Here is a 15,738-nt window from a genome sequence, read left to right as displayed (position 1 = left end):
TTATTATTATTATTATTATTATTATTATTATTATTATTACATTATAGATGCTTCCTATAACCCTGGCAGTCGCTATTTTGTCTCATATAATGCTCAGTACATTTCCAAATTCTCTGCGACCTTCTTGTAGCCCATAACACGTGACATAAAAATGACGTTGCATTTTGGTCACATGATCAGCATGGTCTCTATGCTATGTTTGTCTAAAGGTTGTCTTGTTGGTGAGAAGTTAGGTTTCTTAACCAGAAGATAAGTTTAAACTGTTTCTTTTTACTACAAACATACAATTTAAAGGAAAACTGATGATCTTCAAATTATATTAAAGTGGCAGGTAAAATAACATTGCCAGTACGTCAAACTAACTGTTAATTTAGTGATGATTGGCTAATCGCTATAGCGCATATGCTATCGAGAATGCCTATCACCTTGTTCTTTAACGTTTATGATATAAATCATTTTCAGTATATTACAATTCAGTTGCACATTTAGTCGAATTTGCTAAATAAAACGGCTTTCACACTGGGACAATTTTTTAACTTTATGCACTGTACTAAATATGACAGTAAAACACTCCAGTAAAATATGACAGCTAAAATCCGTGTTAAAACTATCTGTAGCTCGTCGTAATGCATAGTCAGTTCAACAAATATAATGTTTAATATTGTTCATGTACACGAAATGCACATTTTGCAACTGAAACCTAACCAGTTCATTAACCATTGTCTTTTTTATGTATATGTACTCAGATGGTCTACAGATATGATATATGCGACTGGGTTAGTTTCCCTGGGGTGTACGGTGGTATGCAGGAGCCGCCTACCATGGCACCTTCTGGCAGGATGTCACAGGAGATATACAGCTACACCGCGATACAAAGCTGTCATTTTTGACATGGGTGGCGTCCTGTTGCCGTCACCTTTCCACAAGGCGACAGGTAAATGTGGAGATGCAGCCGAAAATGCGATAATTTCTGGTATTTTCAGTACTCACAGAAAGTATTGGGATGCCTGCTTAATTCAGTAAAAGTATTGCAGATGTATTGGATTTCTAACAAGAATCATTACTTTGTTCATTTGTTTAAAACGTATATATCACATTTGAATCAACCAGTACTTTTAAGTAAAACATTAATTTCATGTAATAATATCCAAATTACAGGTATAAAAGAGCTGTCCTATCGAGTTTAATGGTTCATTGGCAAGTAGTCTCATTGGGAGCCTTTTAATTAGTAACACCTTTGCAGTAACATAAAACACCAAACATTTGTGTTTAGTATCCCTTTGGGAGCCATTGATAAAAAAAGAAAGTGTCTGTGCTGACGATATGTGCAGATATGTTAAACATTGCTTATCAATGGACTTGTAATGAAACTAATTAATTTGCAACATTTTCACAGAATTAAGTAAGCAGCCCAAAACTTTCTGTGAGCCTGTATTATCAGTTACTACCACACATTCGGTGTGTCCTTGTTATTTTTGAAGTTCTAAGTTAATTTTTTGTTGAAATTATTAAATATGTTGATTTAAAAATAATCATTTCCTGTTAAGAGTGGGAGCAGGAAAATGGCATCCCAGGTGGGACAATCGCCCAGGCTATCAAAACCGGTGGCGAGAACAATTCCTGGAGGAAGTTCATGCGTGGAGAGATGGATGCACAGCTCTTTGTGGAAGCCTTCAGCAAGGAGTGTGCAGACTTGGTACGTTAGTGTCCTCTAATGGGACATGGTAGCATTTAGTTTTTTATGTTTTTAAGCAGTTCTTGTCCTGAGTTGTCTATACTATATTAGCAGCTGTACAGATAGGTCTGTTGATGAGTAATAAGCTCACAGCAGCAAAGTCCAGCTGGTACATGCACTGATTTACAGATGGAGCAAGTGAGGCTGTGAAATGAAGCAAACCCAGGTGTAATCTGCCCTCTAGAGGCCGAGTTTGAGATTACTCTTCTGTATGTGTTTTCTTACTCATCATTTTTTTAATCCTCCCGTAAACCCCCCACCCAAGGCTGGCCGCCCTGTCTCTGCTGCCTCCTTCGTTTCTGCCCTGACCAGTGGGCCCATGGCTCAGACACACCCCGCCATGATGGAGGCCATTCAGTGCATCCGTGCCGAGGGCCTCAGGACTGCCGTCCTCAGCAACAACTTCTTCCTGTCAGACGGAAACTCGTACCTGCCGCTTGACCGCTCCCTGTTTGACGTGGTGAGCTTCAGCCTCACTTTAAGACCATATCGAGTGTGAACAAGGATGTGTTGTAACTGCCTTACAAATAAGCCAGTTCTCGCTTTATTTAATTAGTGCAGATAAAGACTTTTACTACAGAAGAGGGAACGCCTGAGGTGATAGAGCACAGCTAGGCAGTATTAAATGCAAGAATACAGAGGCAATAGATCGAACAAAGTCTGTAAACTGACAGTAGTAAATGGCCTATAAATGTACTGCACTACAGTACAGTATACAAGTGCGGCATGTATACAGGGCAGTATAAAGAAACACACAGTGTGCATTACAGGACAGCAAAGGTTAAGCCAGACAGCAGAGAGCCGTATGAGACTGAGCAGCCTGATAGGGCAAGTTACATTTTTACTGTAATCTGTGTAGTAGCATGAAATGCATAGAGAGACATAAAGTCAGGAGAAACAGTTCCTGAGTGATAAATGGCAATTCAGAAAAAAAGCTGTTTGTTCTGACCAACAAATTAATTAATAATGAGTCCTACCAACATCGTGATAAGTTGATTGATTGATTGATTGATTGATTGATTGGTTAGTTGATTAGGCTGTTCTGTAGCTTAGCTACAATTTAGCAATTTTAAGGGCACAGTCCCTTTGTGTTGTGTTGTGTTGTGTTGTATCATATCATTCTTCTCATTGTGGAGATCGTGGAGTCATGTCTGGAGGCTGTGTGCAAGCCGGATCCCAGGATCTACCACCTGTGCCTCGAGAGACTTGGAGTCTTGCCACAGGAAGCGGTGTTTCTGGATGACATTGGATCCAATGCCAAGGCTGCCGCCCAGCTGGGTCTGCATGCAATCAAGGTACTTGAGTTACTTTGCTGTGCGGCTGGGTTTGCTTCCTTAGCAATGTGCAATACAGGGTGATACTGTACCCTGCTACGCTGATATTCTTGTGCAATATTGTGTACAGTACACGCGTCAGAGAAAGAGGGTAAGCATTTGTCTTACCCTATGACTCCCCAGGTCATGGGGCCTGACTCGGCAATAAAGGAGCTCAGTGCAGTGCTAGGCTTCCCACTGGCAGGCTTTGTGAGGGGGACCCGCAATGTGAGGAAGACCATGCAGTTGCCTATGGACCAGCTAACTCATTACCTCCAAGAAGTCCTCCACTTGCCTAGCACAGGTAACCTGCCCCTGTTACACAGGAGCACATCATTCTTGACATCAAGACATACTCATTTGTTAGGTCGCCCATTCTCTGGCTAGCTGGCTAGATGTTGTCTTATTTTGTAGATGTTTTTCTTCCAAAATGAAGCAAAATAATGTCCTGAAATGTTTGTTTTACTGCTGCCCTTGAAACATTATTACAAGATTTCATTTTCTGCTGGTGTACATTTATGTACAAGTTAAGTATAAATCCTTAAATATTATGTCTCCGGTATATATAGTGACATTGTCTTCTACCTGGTGTCCACAACATGAAATGAGTATTGAGCTTGAAATGGTCACAGTCTTTTACCACACACAGATACCTTACACAGGTACTCAAGCTGACAGTCATAATATTCACCACTCCATACAGGCACTAGACCATGTGTCAATGTTCACCATATGACATGGGCACTCAATCTAATAGAGTGTTTACTTTATGATACAGCCACTAGATTCGCTCAAACTGACACAATCACAATGTCAGTCTGATGTTACTGACAGTCAGCCTGACACAGTCGCAATGTCAGCTTTATGATATGGACAGTCAGCCTGACACAGTCGCAATGTCAGCTTTATGATATGGACAGTCAGCCTGACACAGTCGCAATGTCAGCTTTATGATATGGACAGTCAGCCTGACACAGTCGCACTGTCAGCTTTATGATATGGACAGTCAGCCTGACACAGTCGCAATGTCAGCTTTATGATATGGACAGTCAGCCTGACACAGTCGCAATGTCAGCTTTATGATATGGACAGTCAGCCTGACACAGTCGCAATGTCAGCTTTATGATATGGACAGTCAGCCTGACACAGTCGCACTGTCAGCTTTATGATATGGACAGTCAGCCTGACACAGTCGCAATGTCAGCTTTATGATATGGACAGTCAGCCTGACACAGTCGCAATGTCAGCTTTATGATATGGACAGTCAGCCTGACACAGTCGCAATGTCAGCTTTATGATATGGACAGTCAGCCTGACACAGTCGCAATGTCAGCTTTATGATATGGACAGTCAGCCTGACACAGTCGCACTGTCAGCTTTATGATATGGACAGTCAGCCTGACACAGTCGCACTGTCAGCTTTATGATATGGACAATCAGCCTGACACAGTCGCAATGTCAGCTTTATGATATGGACAGTCAGCCTGACACAGTCGCAATGTCCTTCTTGGGAGATAATGCCTTCCATCACAGGGTTCATCATAAGCATTGTGGGCATATATGTCCTGTATATTGGCCATTGTAGGTATTTGTACACTGTATATTGGCCATTGCTGACCCCGTGGCTTCCTGTGCACCAGAGCCGGTGACCCTGCGCCAGTTCTGCCACGGGCAGTCCAACCCCACCTACCTGGTGACCTGTGGGGGGCAACGTGTGGTTCTCAGGAAGAAGCCGCCGGGGAAGCTGCTGCCCTCAGCTCATGCCGTGGAGAGGGAATTCAGGCACGTTCACATACTCCAAATTCCCCCCTCTTACCTTCTGCAACAGGCTCCCATTCTGGCTTTCATTGGGGCATTCGGGTCTGTTTTCTTAGTCCTAGTTTGAAGGAAGGGATCTGTGCTATTCACTCCGCAGGGTCCTAAAGGCCCTTGGGCACGCTGGCGTGCCTGTCCCTGAGGTCATCGCCCTCTGTGAGGACGCAAGGTGAGCTTGTCCCAATTCTTCCTGCATCTTTTTCCTGGATAAGCTTCAGACTCACTGCCATGATCCCTGTGATTAGTGCTTATGGAAAATGGATCGATAGCTTCTTAGGATTTACAGTTGTACACACTGGGTGTAGGAGAATTAAATATAATTACAAGCAATATGAGCTAAATAGCCTTTTATTGTTAGTGGGACTTTTCTTGTTGGCTTGTATGAATATGCAATTTACAGATGCACATATATATGTGTGTGCCGTATATCTGTATTTTACTGAAGAAACGGCTTGAAATCTAAGCTTAACAAAGTCCCATTGAGGAAAGTGACTTAAAGAACAGCCCCAATAAATACAGTCATTTTATCAGTGTGTTATTGATTATCGGTGATTGACATTTTTTTAGCTTTAGATTTACTTTTGAAAATCTACGTAAATCCCTTTTGTTAGAGCAGGATAAATCACTGCGCGATTTTGTGGACCTTGAAGACCCGAAGCCCACGTTTTGAGCTATATTGCTGGCTGCTGTTAGCTGTGCTCCTTCTCTGCGTTTGATCGCTCTCTCCTCACTACCTCTCATCGCTGTGTCTCTCCTTACTATCTCTCTTCCTCCTGTCCCGGTCCAGTGTCCTTGGCACCCCCTTCTACCTGATGCAGTACTGCCCAGGAAGGGTGTTCCAGGACCCCTCCCTGCCAGGCCTGAGCCCGCAGGAGCGGGGGGAGGTGTACCAGGCTATGACACGCGTCCTCTGTCAGATCCACAGCGTGGACATTGAGGCTGCGGGGCTGTCCGACTTCGGCAAGCCAGGCAGGGCACCCCCGCATGGCATTCTTCTGACCTGCGTGACCATTCCAGCAGACCGGTGATCAATAGCTTTACCAGTGACTCCCCCCTGCCCACCCCCCAGGTGAGTACGTTGCACGGCAGGTGCACCGGTGGACGAAGCAGTACAGGGCCAGCGAGACGCGGCGTATCCCCGCCATGGAGCGGCTGATGGAGTGGTTCCCACAACACCTGCCGAGGCTGCAGAGGAATGCGGTGGTGCACGGGGATTTCAGGTGCCAGCTGCACATGCTCATACCACAGCACACCCCCCATACTCACATTCGTACTGTATATATTTCTGCATTTCTTTTTACTGGGGGCTGCTCATTCATTCTCACCTTAATGAAGCTACAGGAATGTGTTATTTTGTATTCCCAACTATAAATATTGCTGGATACTCACACACAGACTGATACAGCAGGCACAAGAACACACACACTGACACAGCAGGCACAAGCACACAGACTGACACAGCAGGCACAAGCACACAGACTGACAGCAGGCACATGCACACACAGACTGACACAGCAGGCACATGCACACACAGACTGACACAGCAGGCACATGCACACACAGACTGACACAGCAGGCACATGCACACACAGACTGACACAGCAGGCACATGCACACACAGACTGACACAGCAGGCACATGCACACACAGACTGACACAGCAGGCACATGCACACACAGACTGACACAGCAGGCATCTGTGTCTATCCAGACTAGATAACCTGGTGTTTGACGCTGAGAAGCCGGAGGTGGTATCAGTCCTGGACTGGGAGCTGTCCACACTGGGGGACCCCCTCGCTGACCTGGCCTCCAGCTGCATGGCCCACTACCTCCCCCCAGACTTCCCTGTCCTCAGAGGTATTGGGGGGGGGGGGGGGGGGGGGCTTAAACTACATTATCGATCCAGATTCTAGGAACGTACAACAAATCAAAGCAGTGCTGTGGAATTTGGATTTATGGCAAATCAATCGTAATGCTTATCAGTCTATCATCTTAAAATTTTGCAATAAAATGCAAGTTTTTATGAAGGTGAAATATTGTTACATATACATATGATGTTCATTCTTAGCAGATAAATTTCCGAGATATTCTGCTCTTTGTCATCTGAAACACTCTCAGTTCCTGTGCAGTAATGTGCAGTAACCAGGGTTTCTACGCAGTATGGGAAAGTATGGAATTCGCTTTTTGCGTTTTCTGAGTCTGGATAAGTATGGAAAAAGGAAAGTATGAAAATATTTCCAGTAAATTGCAGCAAATTCGTCTACTGTGTGTTCTAAAAAAAATCTTAATTCACTTATTGATGCTTTTGATGACATCACCAGTTTGAGCTTGTCATCAGCATCAGAATGTGCACAGGGCAAACAGTGAAGAGCAGCATCCGAAACCAAGCAGTGGGGGTGTGTCTGAGGGGTGTGCGTTCGATTAATCTTCAGCAAGGTATATTGTTGTGGGCTACCTTGCAGTTTAAAACACTCATAATGGGGAAATGCATGTTCTCACCTTCTTGACTTGCCAATATTTGCCTAACATTGTTACTAGTTCACTCGGGATCCAAAATGTTAGCAGAAAGTAAAATGCAGCGTGTAAAGTTGCTTGACATTTTGAACATCGGCAAGTTGTTAACCACATGGTGGACAGATGCATTGGCGTCTAGTCGCAGCCCGTGGAGGGCAAGCAGGGTAAGATGGGCATGTGGTCAGGGTGGCATTTTCTGGTAAAAGCATTTATAAAATATATAAAATATAAAAGCAGCAGATTACCTAGTGAAGATTCATGTAGGCAGATCCAAGGGGAATCAAACCTACAACCCTGGAGTTATGGACCTACGGTGCTACCCACTGGAGGATTGTGGGCAGCACTGACCCTGCTGTTGCTGCTTCTGTTCTTGCCTAGGGATTAGCCAGTGTGACCTGGCTGAAATGGGCATCCCCCCAGCAGAGGAAATCTTCAGCCAGTACGCCAGGGCCATGGGACTGGGCAGCATAGATGACTGGCAGCTGTACATGGCCTTCTCCTTCTTCAGGGTGGCAGCCATCCTGCAGGGTGTCTACCAGCGCTCCCTGAAAGGTACCCGTGTGGGAACAGCCAGTCACATCAGTCACCCAGGCTGGCATTGCAGAGTTGTGATTGGCAAACCAGTAGTAGCGTTCCAGTAAGTCACACTGCACCCAAAATAGCTCCTCGTTTCTAAACATGCGGTATCTGAAATTTTTACTTATTCAAACTTGAAAAATTAGGACTCAAGTTTTCCATTTGTTTGAAACTGATAGGGGAACCACACACCAGTTCACTAATGTTATGGAATTTGTGCTATGTTCTTTTATTTTTCTCCTGAAGAGCATGCTCCCATGTTACTCTGCTTGTGATATTCATGTGTAAGTAGATGTGTGTCTTGCAGCATGTGTGTCCAGTTGACTCTGTGTATGATATTTATCTGTGTGTAGATGTGATCGGTGTGTCACTCTGCTTGTGACATACAGGACAGGCGAGCTCTGCCAGTGCTGGAAGTGTGGGTCAGCTGGCTGAGCAGATGGCAGATCTGGCCTGGGACTTTGCCACTAAGGAGGGCTTCCACATCTTCAACGCTCTGCCCCGGGGGCCCCAACCAGGGGATGGCCCCTCCTCTCAGAGGCGGAGTTTCTGTACCAGGGTGGGATCTCCACAGGCCACGCCCCCTCATATGAGCTCCGCCCCTAGGGATCCCTCTCGGCCCCAGCATTGCTCAGGAGCCGCTGGTCTTTTAGTGGTCTCACCTGAGGGTCTGCCTCCGCGGGTCCAGGAGCTGCACCGTCACCTGTGGCAGTTTGTGAACGAACGAATCCTCCCCATGGAGCAGCACCTGAGAGACCACCAGCTGTCCCCTGATGGGTGGAGCCCCCACCCCCTCATTGAGGAGCTGAAGGTGCGTCTCGGCTCGCTTTGTTTTCCACGTCTGGGGTGCTATAAACTCCACCAGCTATTTTCCCATTGGTAATCATTTGCTTTTTTGGCTATTGCCATTTTATAATATGACATACAGTCAAACCTCAGATTGCGAGTAACTTGGTTTGCAAGTGTTTTGCAAGACGAGCAAAATTTTTAAATAAATTTTAACTTGATAAACGAGTGAGGTCTTGCAATACGAGTATTACACATACACTTTGTCTGCCGAGCGTCACGTAATCACAACTGAGCCGATGGTTCTTCTCTCTCTCTCGCTGCGGGATTGTGGGTAATCGTCTCCCATGCTCGGTCTCAGTCGGCGTCCTTCACTTCGAATAGTCAATATTTAGTAGAAAAGCACCACCCGAATAAGGGTGTAGCAGTGCGAGCAATGAATCTGTTTAACGACAATGCAATGTCACATTTCCGCGAAATCGAAAAGGAGGCAAAAGCAGCTGTCACTGGATGGGTTCCTTGTTAAAGTCGCACAAAAAACAAAAGATTCCAGTGAGCCAACTGATAGCAGTGATTCCGTTAGTTATAGTGAAAGTCGTCCTACAAAAAAACCCTCCTCTTCTCCTCTCTCATCTCCCTCACACCATCCACGATTCTCTTCAAAGGTAAAGTGCAGGTTAATTTGTTTTATGTATCTTTACTTTATATTTTGTATTAATAATTTTTATATGAATATTTTTGGGTTGTGGAACGAATCATCTGAGTTTCCGTTATTTCTAATGGGAAAATTCGATTTGATATACGAGTGCTTTGGATTACGAGCACGTTTCCGGAACGAATTATGCTCGCAAATCGAGGTATTTAATTTTTGCCCTTTTACTTCTGTTCTGCTTTAGGCTGAATAATAGATGACCCCCCCACTTTTTCAGCAACTATATATGGCAAAAATTTTTTGAAACACCAAATCTTATCTTTATAAGAATTTGATTTTACAGGAACACATAAGAAGTTAATCATCTCATTGCTAAAGATTAACCACACAATCAGATTACAATAGGTGTGTTAAACAGGAAACATTCCATTAAACAAATGTATTGTTTGGGGGGGGGATGATAGTCAATATTACAAACTCCACAACACTAGAGGGCGCAGAATGTTTTCCATGCAGCAGACACACACACAAAGAGGCCAAAAAATGCATTGTGGAAGTGGTTGAGTCATTTTAATAAAGGCTGCTCTCTTTATTGACAGCCATCATTTACGCAACACTATTCATCATTAACGAAACACACTATTCATGTAACCGCTGAGCAGACTCTTGCCGTCTCTCTGCAGGGACTGGCCAAGGCTCAGGGCCTCTGGAACCTTTTTATCCCTGTCGAGATGGACCCCGAGGGTCACTATGGGGCAGGACTGACAAACATGGAGTATGCCTACCTGGCCGAGATCATGGGGCACTCGGTATATGCTCCTGAGGTGAGAGGTATTATGGGAAAACAACTCCTCGCCATAATTGGCTGTTTTTATTTTGATGGGTTACTATAAATATTAATGATGGCATCTTAGTTGGGTACCCCTAAATGAATGGATGAAAATAATTAATCTGTCTTATTTCAGTTGAGTTTTTTTGTTTTAATATGGTTTGCTGTTTCTTTCTCTAATTTATGGTTTGAACCTCAAGGCTGTTTTATTCGGAGTCTGGTGCAAAGTTTTCAGCTGAAGCAACGCATTTGTCTGTGTGCGCGCAGGTGTTTAACTGCTCTGCCCCAGACACCGGCAACATGGAGGTGCTGATTCGCTACGGGACCCAGCAGCAACAGGAGCAGTGGCTGCACCCCCTGCTGGACGGCACCATCCGCTCCTGCTTCGCCATGACAGAGCCCAATGTTAGATATCACTCCCCCCTCCCCCCTGTGAACGCACTGACATACTGCGCTATCTTGACTCTGCACTGAAACTTCCACCAAAAGTCTGAGGTCTGATATCTCCTGCATGGCACAGATACCGTTTAAAAAGCAAAGACAAAAACAGAATCCATCCAGTCACCCATCTTCCGTAACCACTACTCCAGTGGAGTCTGTGCAGGGGAGCCCAGCGCACAATACAGAGGGACACCCTGGATAGAATGACCATCTGTCACAGGGCACACTTGGGCACTCACACAGTGTTGGCAGGTACACACATTCATCCATCCAACCACACGTCTTGGGGCTGTGGGAGGAAACACACACCAAAACAGGGAGACGACGCCGACTCCACACACACGACCGGGCACAAGAACCCAGAATCCTGGAGGTATGAGGCTCCAGTGCCAATCTCTGCGCCACCTGCCAACAGCAGCACACACATCATTATTATTATCTGATACTTGTCCAAAATGAGATTAATATCTCGTATTAATAGTGTGCTAGATTAGGCATGTAATTCGAAGGTCCAAAAGACGATCCCTTCTCATGATTGCAAGCTGCAGTCTTTTGGTTGAATGTTCAGTTCCTAAACCACACACGTCTAACACAGGCGTGTCTCTTCATGCAACAGGTGGCTTCTTCTGATGCAACCAATATCCAAGCCTCCATCACAGAGGACAAGGACTCCTACATTCTCAATGGACGCAAGTGGTGGACTTCAGGTGCTTTTTGACCATTTAAAGTAAAGTAAACAACTGAGTTGTAAAATCCAGCATCTTGTGTTCTTACTTCCTAGTTGTTTTGAAATTGGTGGACACAAAATTGAGGTCTTAATTCAGTATTTATAATATTTATAATGCTGGTCTTTAATAAATAGGATCAAGCTCAGAGAGATGCACTTTTTCCCTTATTTCAATACAAATGGAATTCTTCCCATAATCCCCCACAGGTGCCCTGGACCCTCGCTGCAAGCTGTGCATCTTCATGGGAAAGACGGACCCCTCGGCTGCCCGTCACCGACAGCAGTCCATGGTTCTTGTTCCCATGGACACCCCTGGGGTGACGGTGCTCCGACCCCTGTCTGTATATGGGATGCAGGACCCCCCTGGTGAGAATCCTATCCAGTAATACAGCAGAACTTCATTTCAGATTTCACTGTGGGACCATCTCAGAGAACATATTTCTGATATAGGTAAAACTGTAATGGAATTAAGATTATCTTAAATAGCTTTATAGAAACAATAGAAAAGAATGCCTTTGTTGTGTGCAATGACAATGAAGTATTCTGTTATAAGTAACTTGATAGTAACAGTGGCTTAGTTGATATGAAAAACAGCTTTTAGTTGTGGTTTTTAATGGCATATGTTGCTGATTTAATGTCAGAGTGGACTAGCTTTTATGGATGAATGTATTGAAGTTTGTTATAAAGGTACAGTCATCTCCCATTTGTGCTGCAGACAGATGTGTCTGTGGTTCTACAGACAGGCCGCTTGCCCCATATGGTACAGTCCATTTACTAATTAGTATTCCTTGTTATCGACATTCTTTTGCATTTTGAATTGCATGTGTATGGCCAGGGCACTGAAAGGGCACTGTCTTATCACATGTGCAGCACTGAGGCACACTTTAGCGTATCTCTCGTGATAAAGTGTGCTGTAAAGGTTTATTTGATGGTTCAAAGTTCACCTTAATTCCCGTATTAACACGTGAGTGGTCGAGAGCAGTACCCTGTAGAAATCATGTACACCGCTCAAAAAAATTAAAGGAATACTTTGTAAACATATTAAATCTCAATGGGAAAAAAATCTGTACTGATATGGACTGGGTAATGTGTTAGAAATGAAAGGATGCTACGTCGTTTGATGGAAATGAAAATGATCAACCTACAGAGGCTGAATTCAAAGATCAAAGTGAAAAAATGGTGCGGCAGGCTAGTCCATTTTGCCGAAATTTCATTGCAGCAACTGAAAATCATATTCAGTAGTTTGTATGGCACCCACAGGCTTGTATGCGTGCCTGACAATGTCGGGGCTGCTCCTGATGAGACGACGGATGGTGTCCTGGGGGATCTCCTCCCAGATCTAGGCCAGGGCATCACTGAGCTCCTGGACAGTCTGAGGTGCAACCTGGTGGCGTTGGATGTCCCAGAGGTGTTCTAATAGATTTAGATCAGGCGAGCATGGGGGCCAGTCAATGGTATCAATTGATCCTCCAGGAACTGCCTGCATACTCTCGCCACACGAGGCCGGGCATTGTCGCGCACCAGGAGGAACCCAGGACCCACTGCACCAGCATAGTACTTTGGAGTACTTTTCTCTCTCTCCACCAGGGGGCCACGCCGAGCTCCAGTTTGACAATGTTCGTGTGCCACGGAGCAACATACTCTTGGGTCCTGGCCGGGGATTTGAGATTGCCCAGGGTCGTTTGGGGCCAGGTCGTATTCACCACTGCATGCGACTGGTGGGACATGCCGAGAGGGCCCTGGCACTCATGAAGGAGCGGGTGAGAGAAGGCGGGGCCATTTATCCTCCCAGCATTGTGATTGGCTCTCTCATTCACATATTTATATCTGTTACCATAAAGCAGTAAATGAGGCAATTGTTTCTACTGTCAAAATAAACAGGAATGACAAGAAAAGTGTTACAAAAAAATCACAAAGCATAAAGCCAACAAGTTGTTTAGTTTTCATTTACAATACAATTAGCCTGTTTATTCCTGTCTTTCATGCTGTTTGAACAGCTATGATACCGAATTATATGGATTATACAGTAAGTTGGCTACCACCTTTCAAACACTGATATTTCTGTAGGTGAGAACACGTGTGGCTTTCGGCAGGCCTCTAGTGGAGCAGGGCACTATCCTGGCCAGTATAGCCCAGTCCCGCTTGGAGATTGAACAAGCCAGGCTCCTGGTGCTCAAGGCTGCTCTCCTCATGGACACAGTGGGGAACAAGGTGAGCAGACCTCCATCTGTGGGCCATGACCCCATAAGCCAGAAGGTGAGCAGGCCTGCATCTGTGGGCCATGACCCCATAAGCCAGAAGGTGAGCAGGCCTGCATCTGTGGGCCATGACCCCATAAGCCAGAAGGTGAGCAGGCCTGCATCTGTGGGCCATGACCCCATAAGCCAGAAGGTGAGCAGGCCTGCATCTGTGGGCCATGACCCCATAAGGCAGAAGGTGAGCAGGCCTGCATCTTGGGCCATTGCCCCATAAGGCAGAAGTGGGAAAACCTGGCCCATTGAGGGTCGCAAGGTGGCCTGGTTCTCATGTTGCCTTCAACCTCCCTGCCACTAACTCATTGCAGGTATATTTTATGACACCTTCACATAGAATTCTACGCCTCTCAGGCCACAGCAGGTGCTGGTTTTCACCGTAGCTGAGCAGTAGTCACCGCCTTTACCCTGCTGTTATGCTGACAGTCCTGCTCACCGTGACAGGTGGCCGCCCCAGAGATCGCCATGATCAAAGCTGTGTGCCCCAGCATGGCCCTGAAGGTCATCGATCGGGCCATCCAGGTAGGAGAAGACTAGCGTACTCCTGGCCAGTGTCAGCCGGGCCAGGGTGGTTAAGGACTTGTGATCTAATGGTTACTGCATCCTTAACTCATCCTTAACTTTATACCTCTCAGTATAAAGTACTAAAACTGAGCACCATAATATTGACTATAATAGCAGCTTAATGAAACATTTCCTACAGCTGAGATGACTGTGAAATGTGATTCTGCTGTTTCATTCGTTATTTCAATTGTCCTTCCTCCAGGCCTTTGGGGCTGCAGGCCTGAGTAACGACCACCCATTGGCGCTGTTGTACAGCTGGGCCCGAGCCCTACGCCTTGCGGACGGGCCAGACGAGGTCCATCAGGCTAGCGTGGCCAAGATGGAGCTAAAGCGGCAATACTGAAGCTGACGCAGTGCCCCCACCCCCCGTTTTCTAATGATGAAACACCACAAGTGCGGCTGGTCATGTGATCAGACCCCCTCAGGTGCTTGCGGTGTGATCATTTCACAGAGACACAAAGCTGCTTACATGAATATGAATCCACCCCCAGTAGGTTGTAATCAACATGCTTTTCTTTAAAGGGTTAATTTCTTAAAACTGCAAAGTATAATGATTCAGTGAGTGTCAAAATATTACTGGAAAATGTAAGTCGTAAATCACATTAAAAAATGAACTTTGCTATGAATCAATCCATCCATCCATCCTCAAAACTCTTGGGAGATGTATTCACTGCAGCATATCTGGGGTCTCTGCTGACATCATGTAGTTTTATCTTCAGTCCATTGAAACCTTTTTGTCTGGAATTTGATGTATCAGATTACCAGATTAGGGCTGTTTTGAAGACCAAGCTTTTTGGCGTGTGGGAAAACATAGGAACATCCTATCAGCCCCCACTAACACACCCAGGTACTGTACCAGTCAAAAGTTTTTGCACGCCACAGGTTTTTACCATTTTTCCATTTATTTCATAGACTGCAGATTATTTTTTATTCTTGTTAAGTATTGGAAAGTAGAGTGAACAACTATAAATGAAAATATGTCAAAATAAGTTTCCTTTATATCATTGAAAGAGCATGTAACAGTGCATGTCTAACATCCTATTAACTGGTTGTGTGGTGATGTCATAGTCAAATTCAAGGCTGTCCTTTAACTTTAAATGCACTAGTTAACCGTTTCATCCCATGCAACAGAGCAGCATTTATGCCTGTGAAGATGCTCAGTCATCCAGGTGAAACTGTCTGGTGGTTGATTCATGGCAACTGGAGTTTTCTTGTAAGGTTGAAACGTTTCACTGCTCATCCAAGCAGCTTTTTCAGTCTGAGGTTTAGACTCAACCACCAGACAGCATGCCCCCTGTACAAAGAATGCCTTGAATTTTCTCTGCTGTTATTACTGCTAGAGGTTACATTGACGAATCAAAGATATTACATTTTCTTGCTAATAAAGGTACTCAAATGAACACTGTAAATTTGTTTGTTAGGACTGAATACTGAGGGTATTTTCAGTAAATATTACGTGAGCAACATGCAAATGTAGAAAATCTCAGTGTGTGCAAAATCTTTTGACTGGGTAGTGTATGTCAGGGAAACGTGAA

The 15,738-nt window shown here is 45.0% G+C and overlaps 1 protein-coding gene across 1 annotated transcript; it reads left to right on the top strand.

Annotated features, from left to right (window-relative positions):
* Positions 1–173: 173 nt before the first annotated feature.
* Positions 174–14,829, top strand: LOC111850555 (acyl-CoA dehydrogenase family member 10). The gene is made up of 21 exons (XM_072709144.1): positions 174–331; positions 747–934; positions 1,548–1,696; positions 2,001–2,195; positions 2,872–3,030; positions 3,193–3,352; positions 4,689–4,830; positions 4,964–5,032; positions 5,651–5,832; positions 5,933–6,083; positions 6,574–6,719; positions 7,755–7,928; positions 8,342–8,763; positions 10,074–10,214; positions 10,487–10,624; positions 11,277–11,367; positions 11,595–11,753; positions 12,975–13,147; positions 13,455–13,598; positions 14,084–14,161; positions 14,406–14,829. The coding sequence occupies exons 2-21, from the start codon at positions 760–762 to the stop codon at positions 14,544–14,546; spliced, it is 3,189 nt and encodes a 1,062-aa protein (XP_072565245.1). The 5' UTR covers positions 174–331; positions 747–759; the 3' UTR covers positions 14,547–14,829.
* Positions 14,830–15,738: the final 909 nt, after the last annotated feature.

The sequence above is a fragment of the Paramormyrops kingsleyae genome, chromosome 2 (genome assembly GCF_048594095.1).
Source record: "Paramormyrops kingsleyae isolate MSU_618 chromosome 2, PKINGS_0.4, whole genome shotgun sequence".
NCBI lineage: Eukaryota > Metazoa > Chordata > Actinopteri > Osteoglossiformes > Mormyridae > Paramormyrops > Paramormyrops kingsleyae.
The sequence above is the reverse complement of the archived record's forward strand: the minus strand, read 5'-3'. Positions and strand labels throughout refer to the sequence as shown.

Bases quoted from the DNA above. Each gene is read 5' to 3' on its own strand.
- LOC111850555 (XM_072709144.1), top strand. From the start codon at position 760: ATGATATATGCGACTGGGTTAGTTTCCCTGGGGTGTACGGTGGTATGC. The intron at 5,033-5,650 runs GTGAGCTTGTCC...GTCCCGGTCCAG, and splicing joins GCCCTCTGTGAGGACGCAAG to TGTCCTTGGCACCCCCTTCT. The intron at 8,764-10,073 runs GTGCGTCTCGGC...GTCTCTCTGCAG, and splicing joins CCCTCATTGAGGAGCTGAAG to GGACTGGCCAAGGCTCAGGG.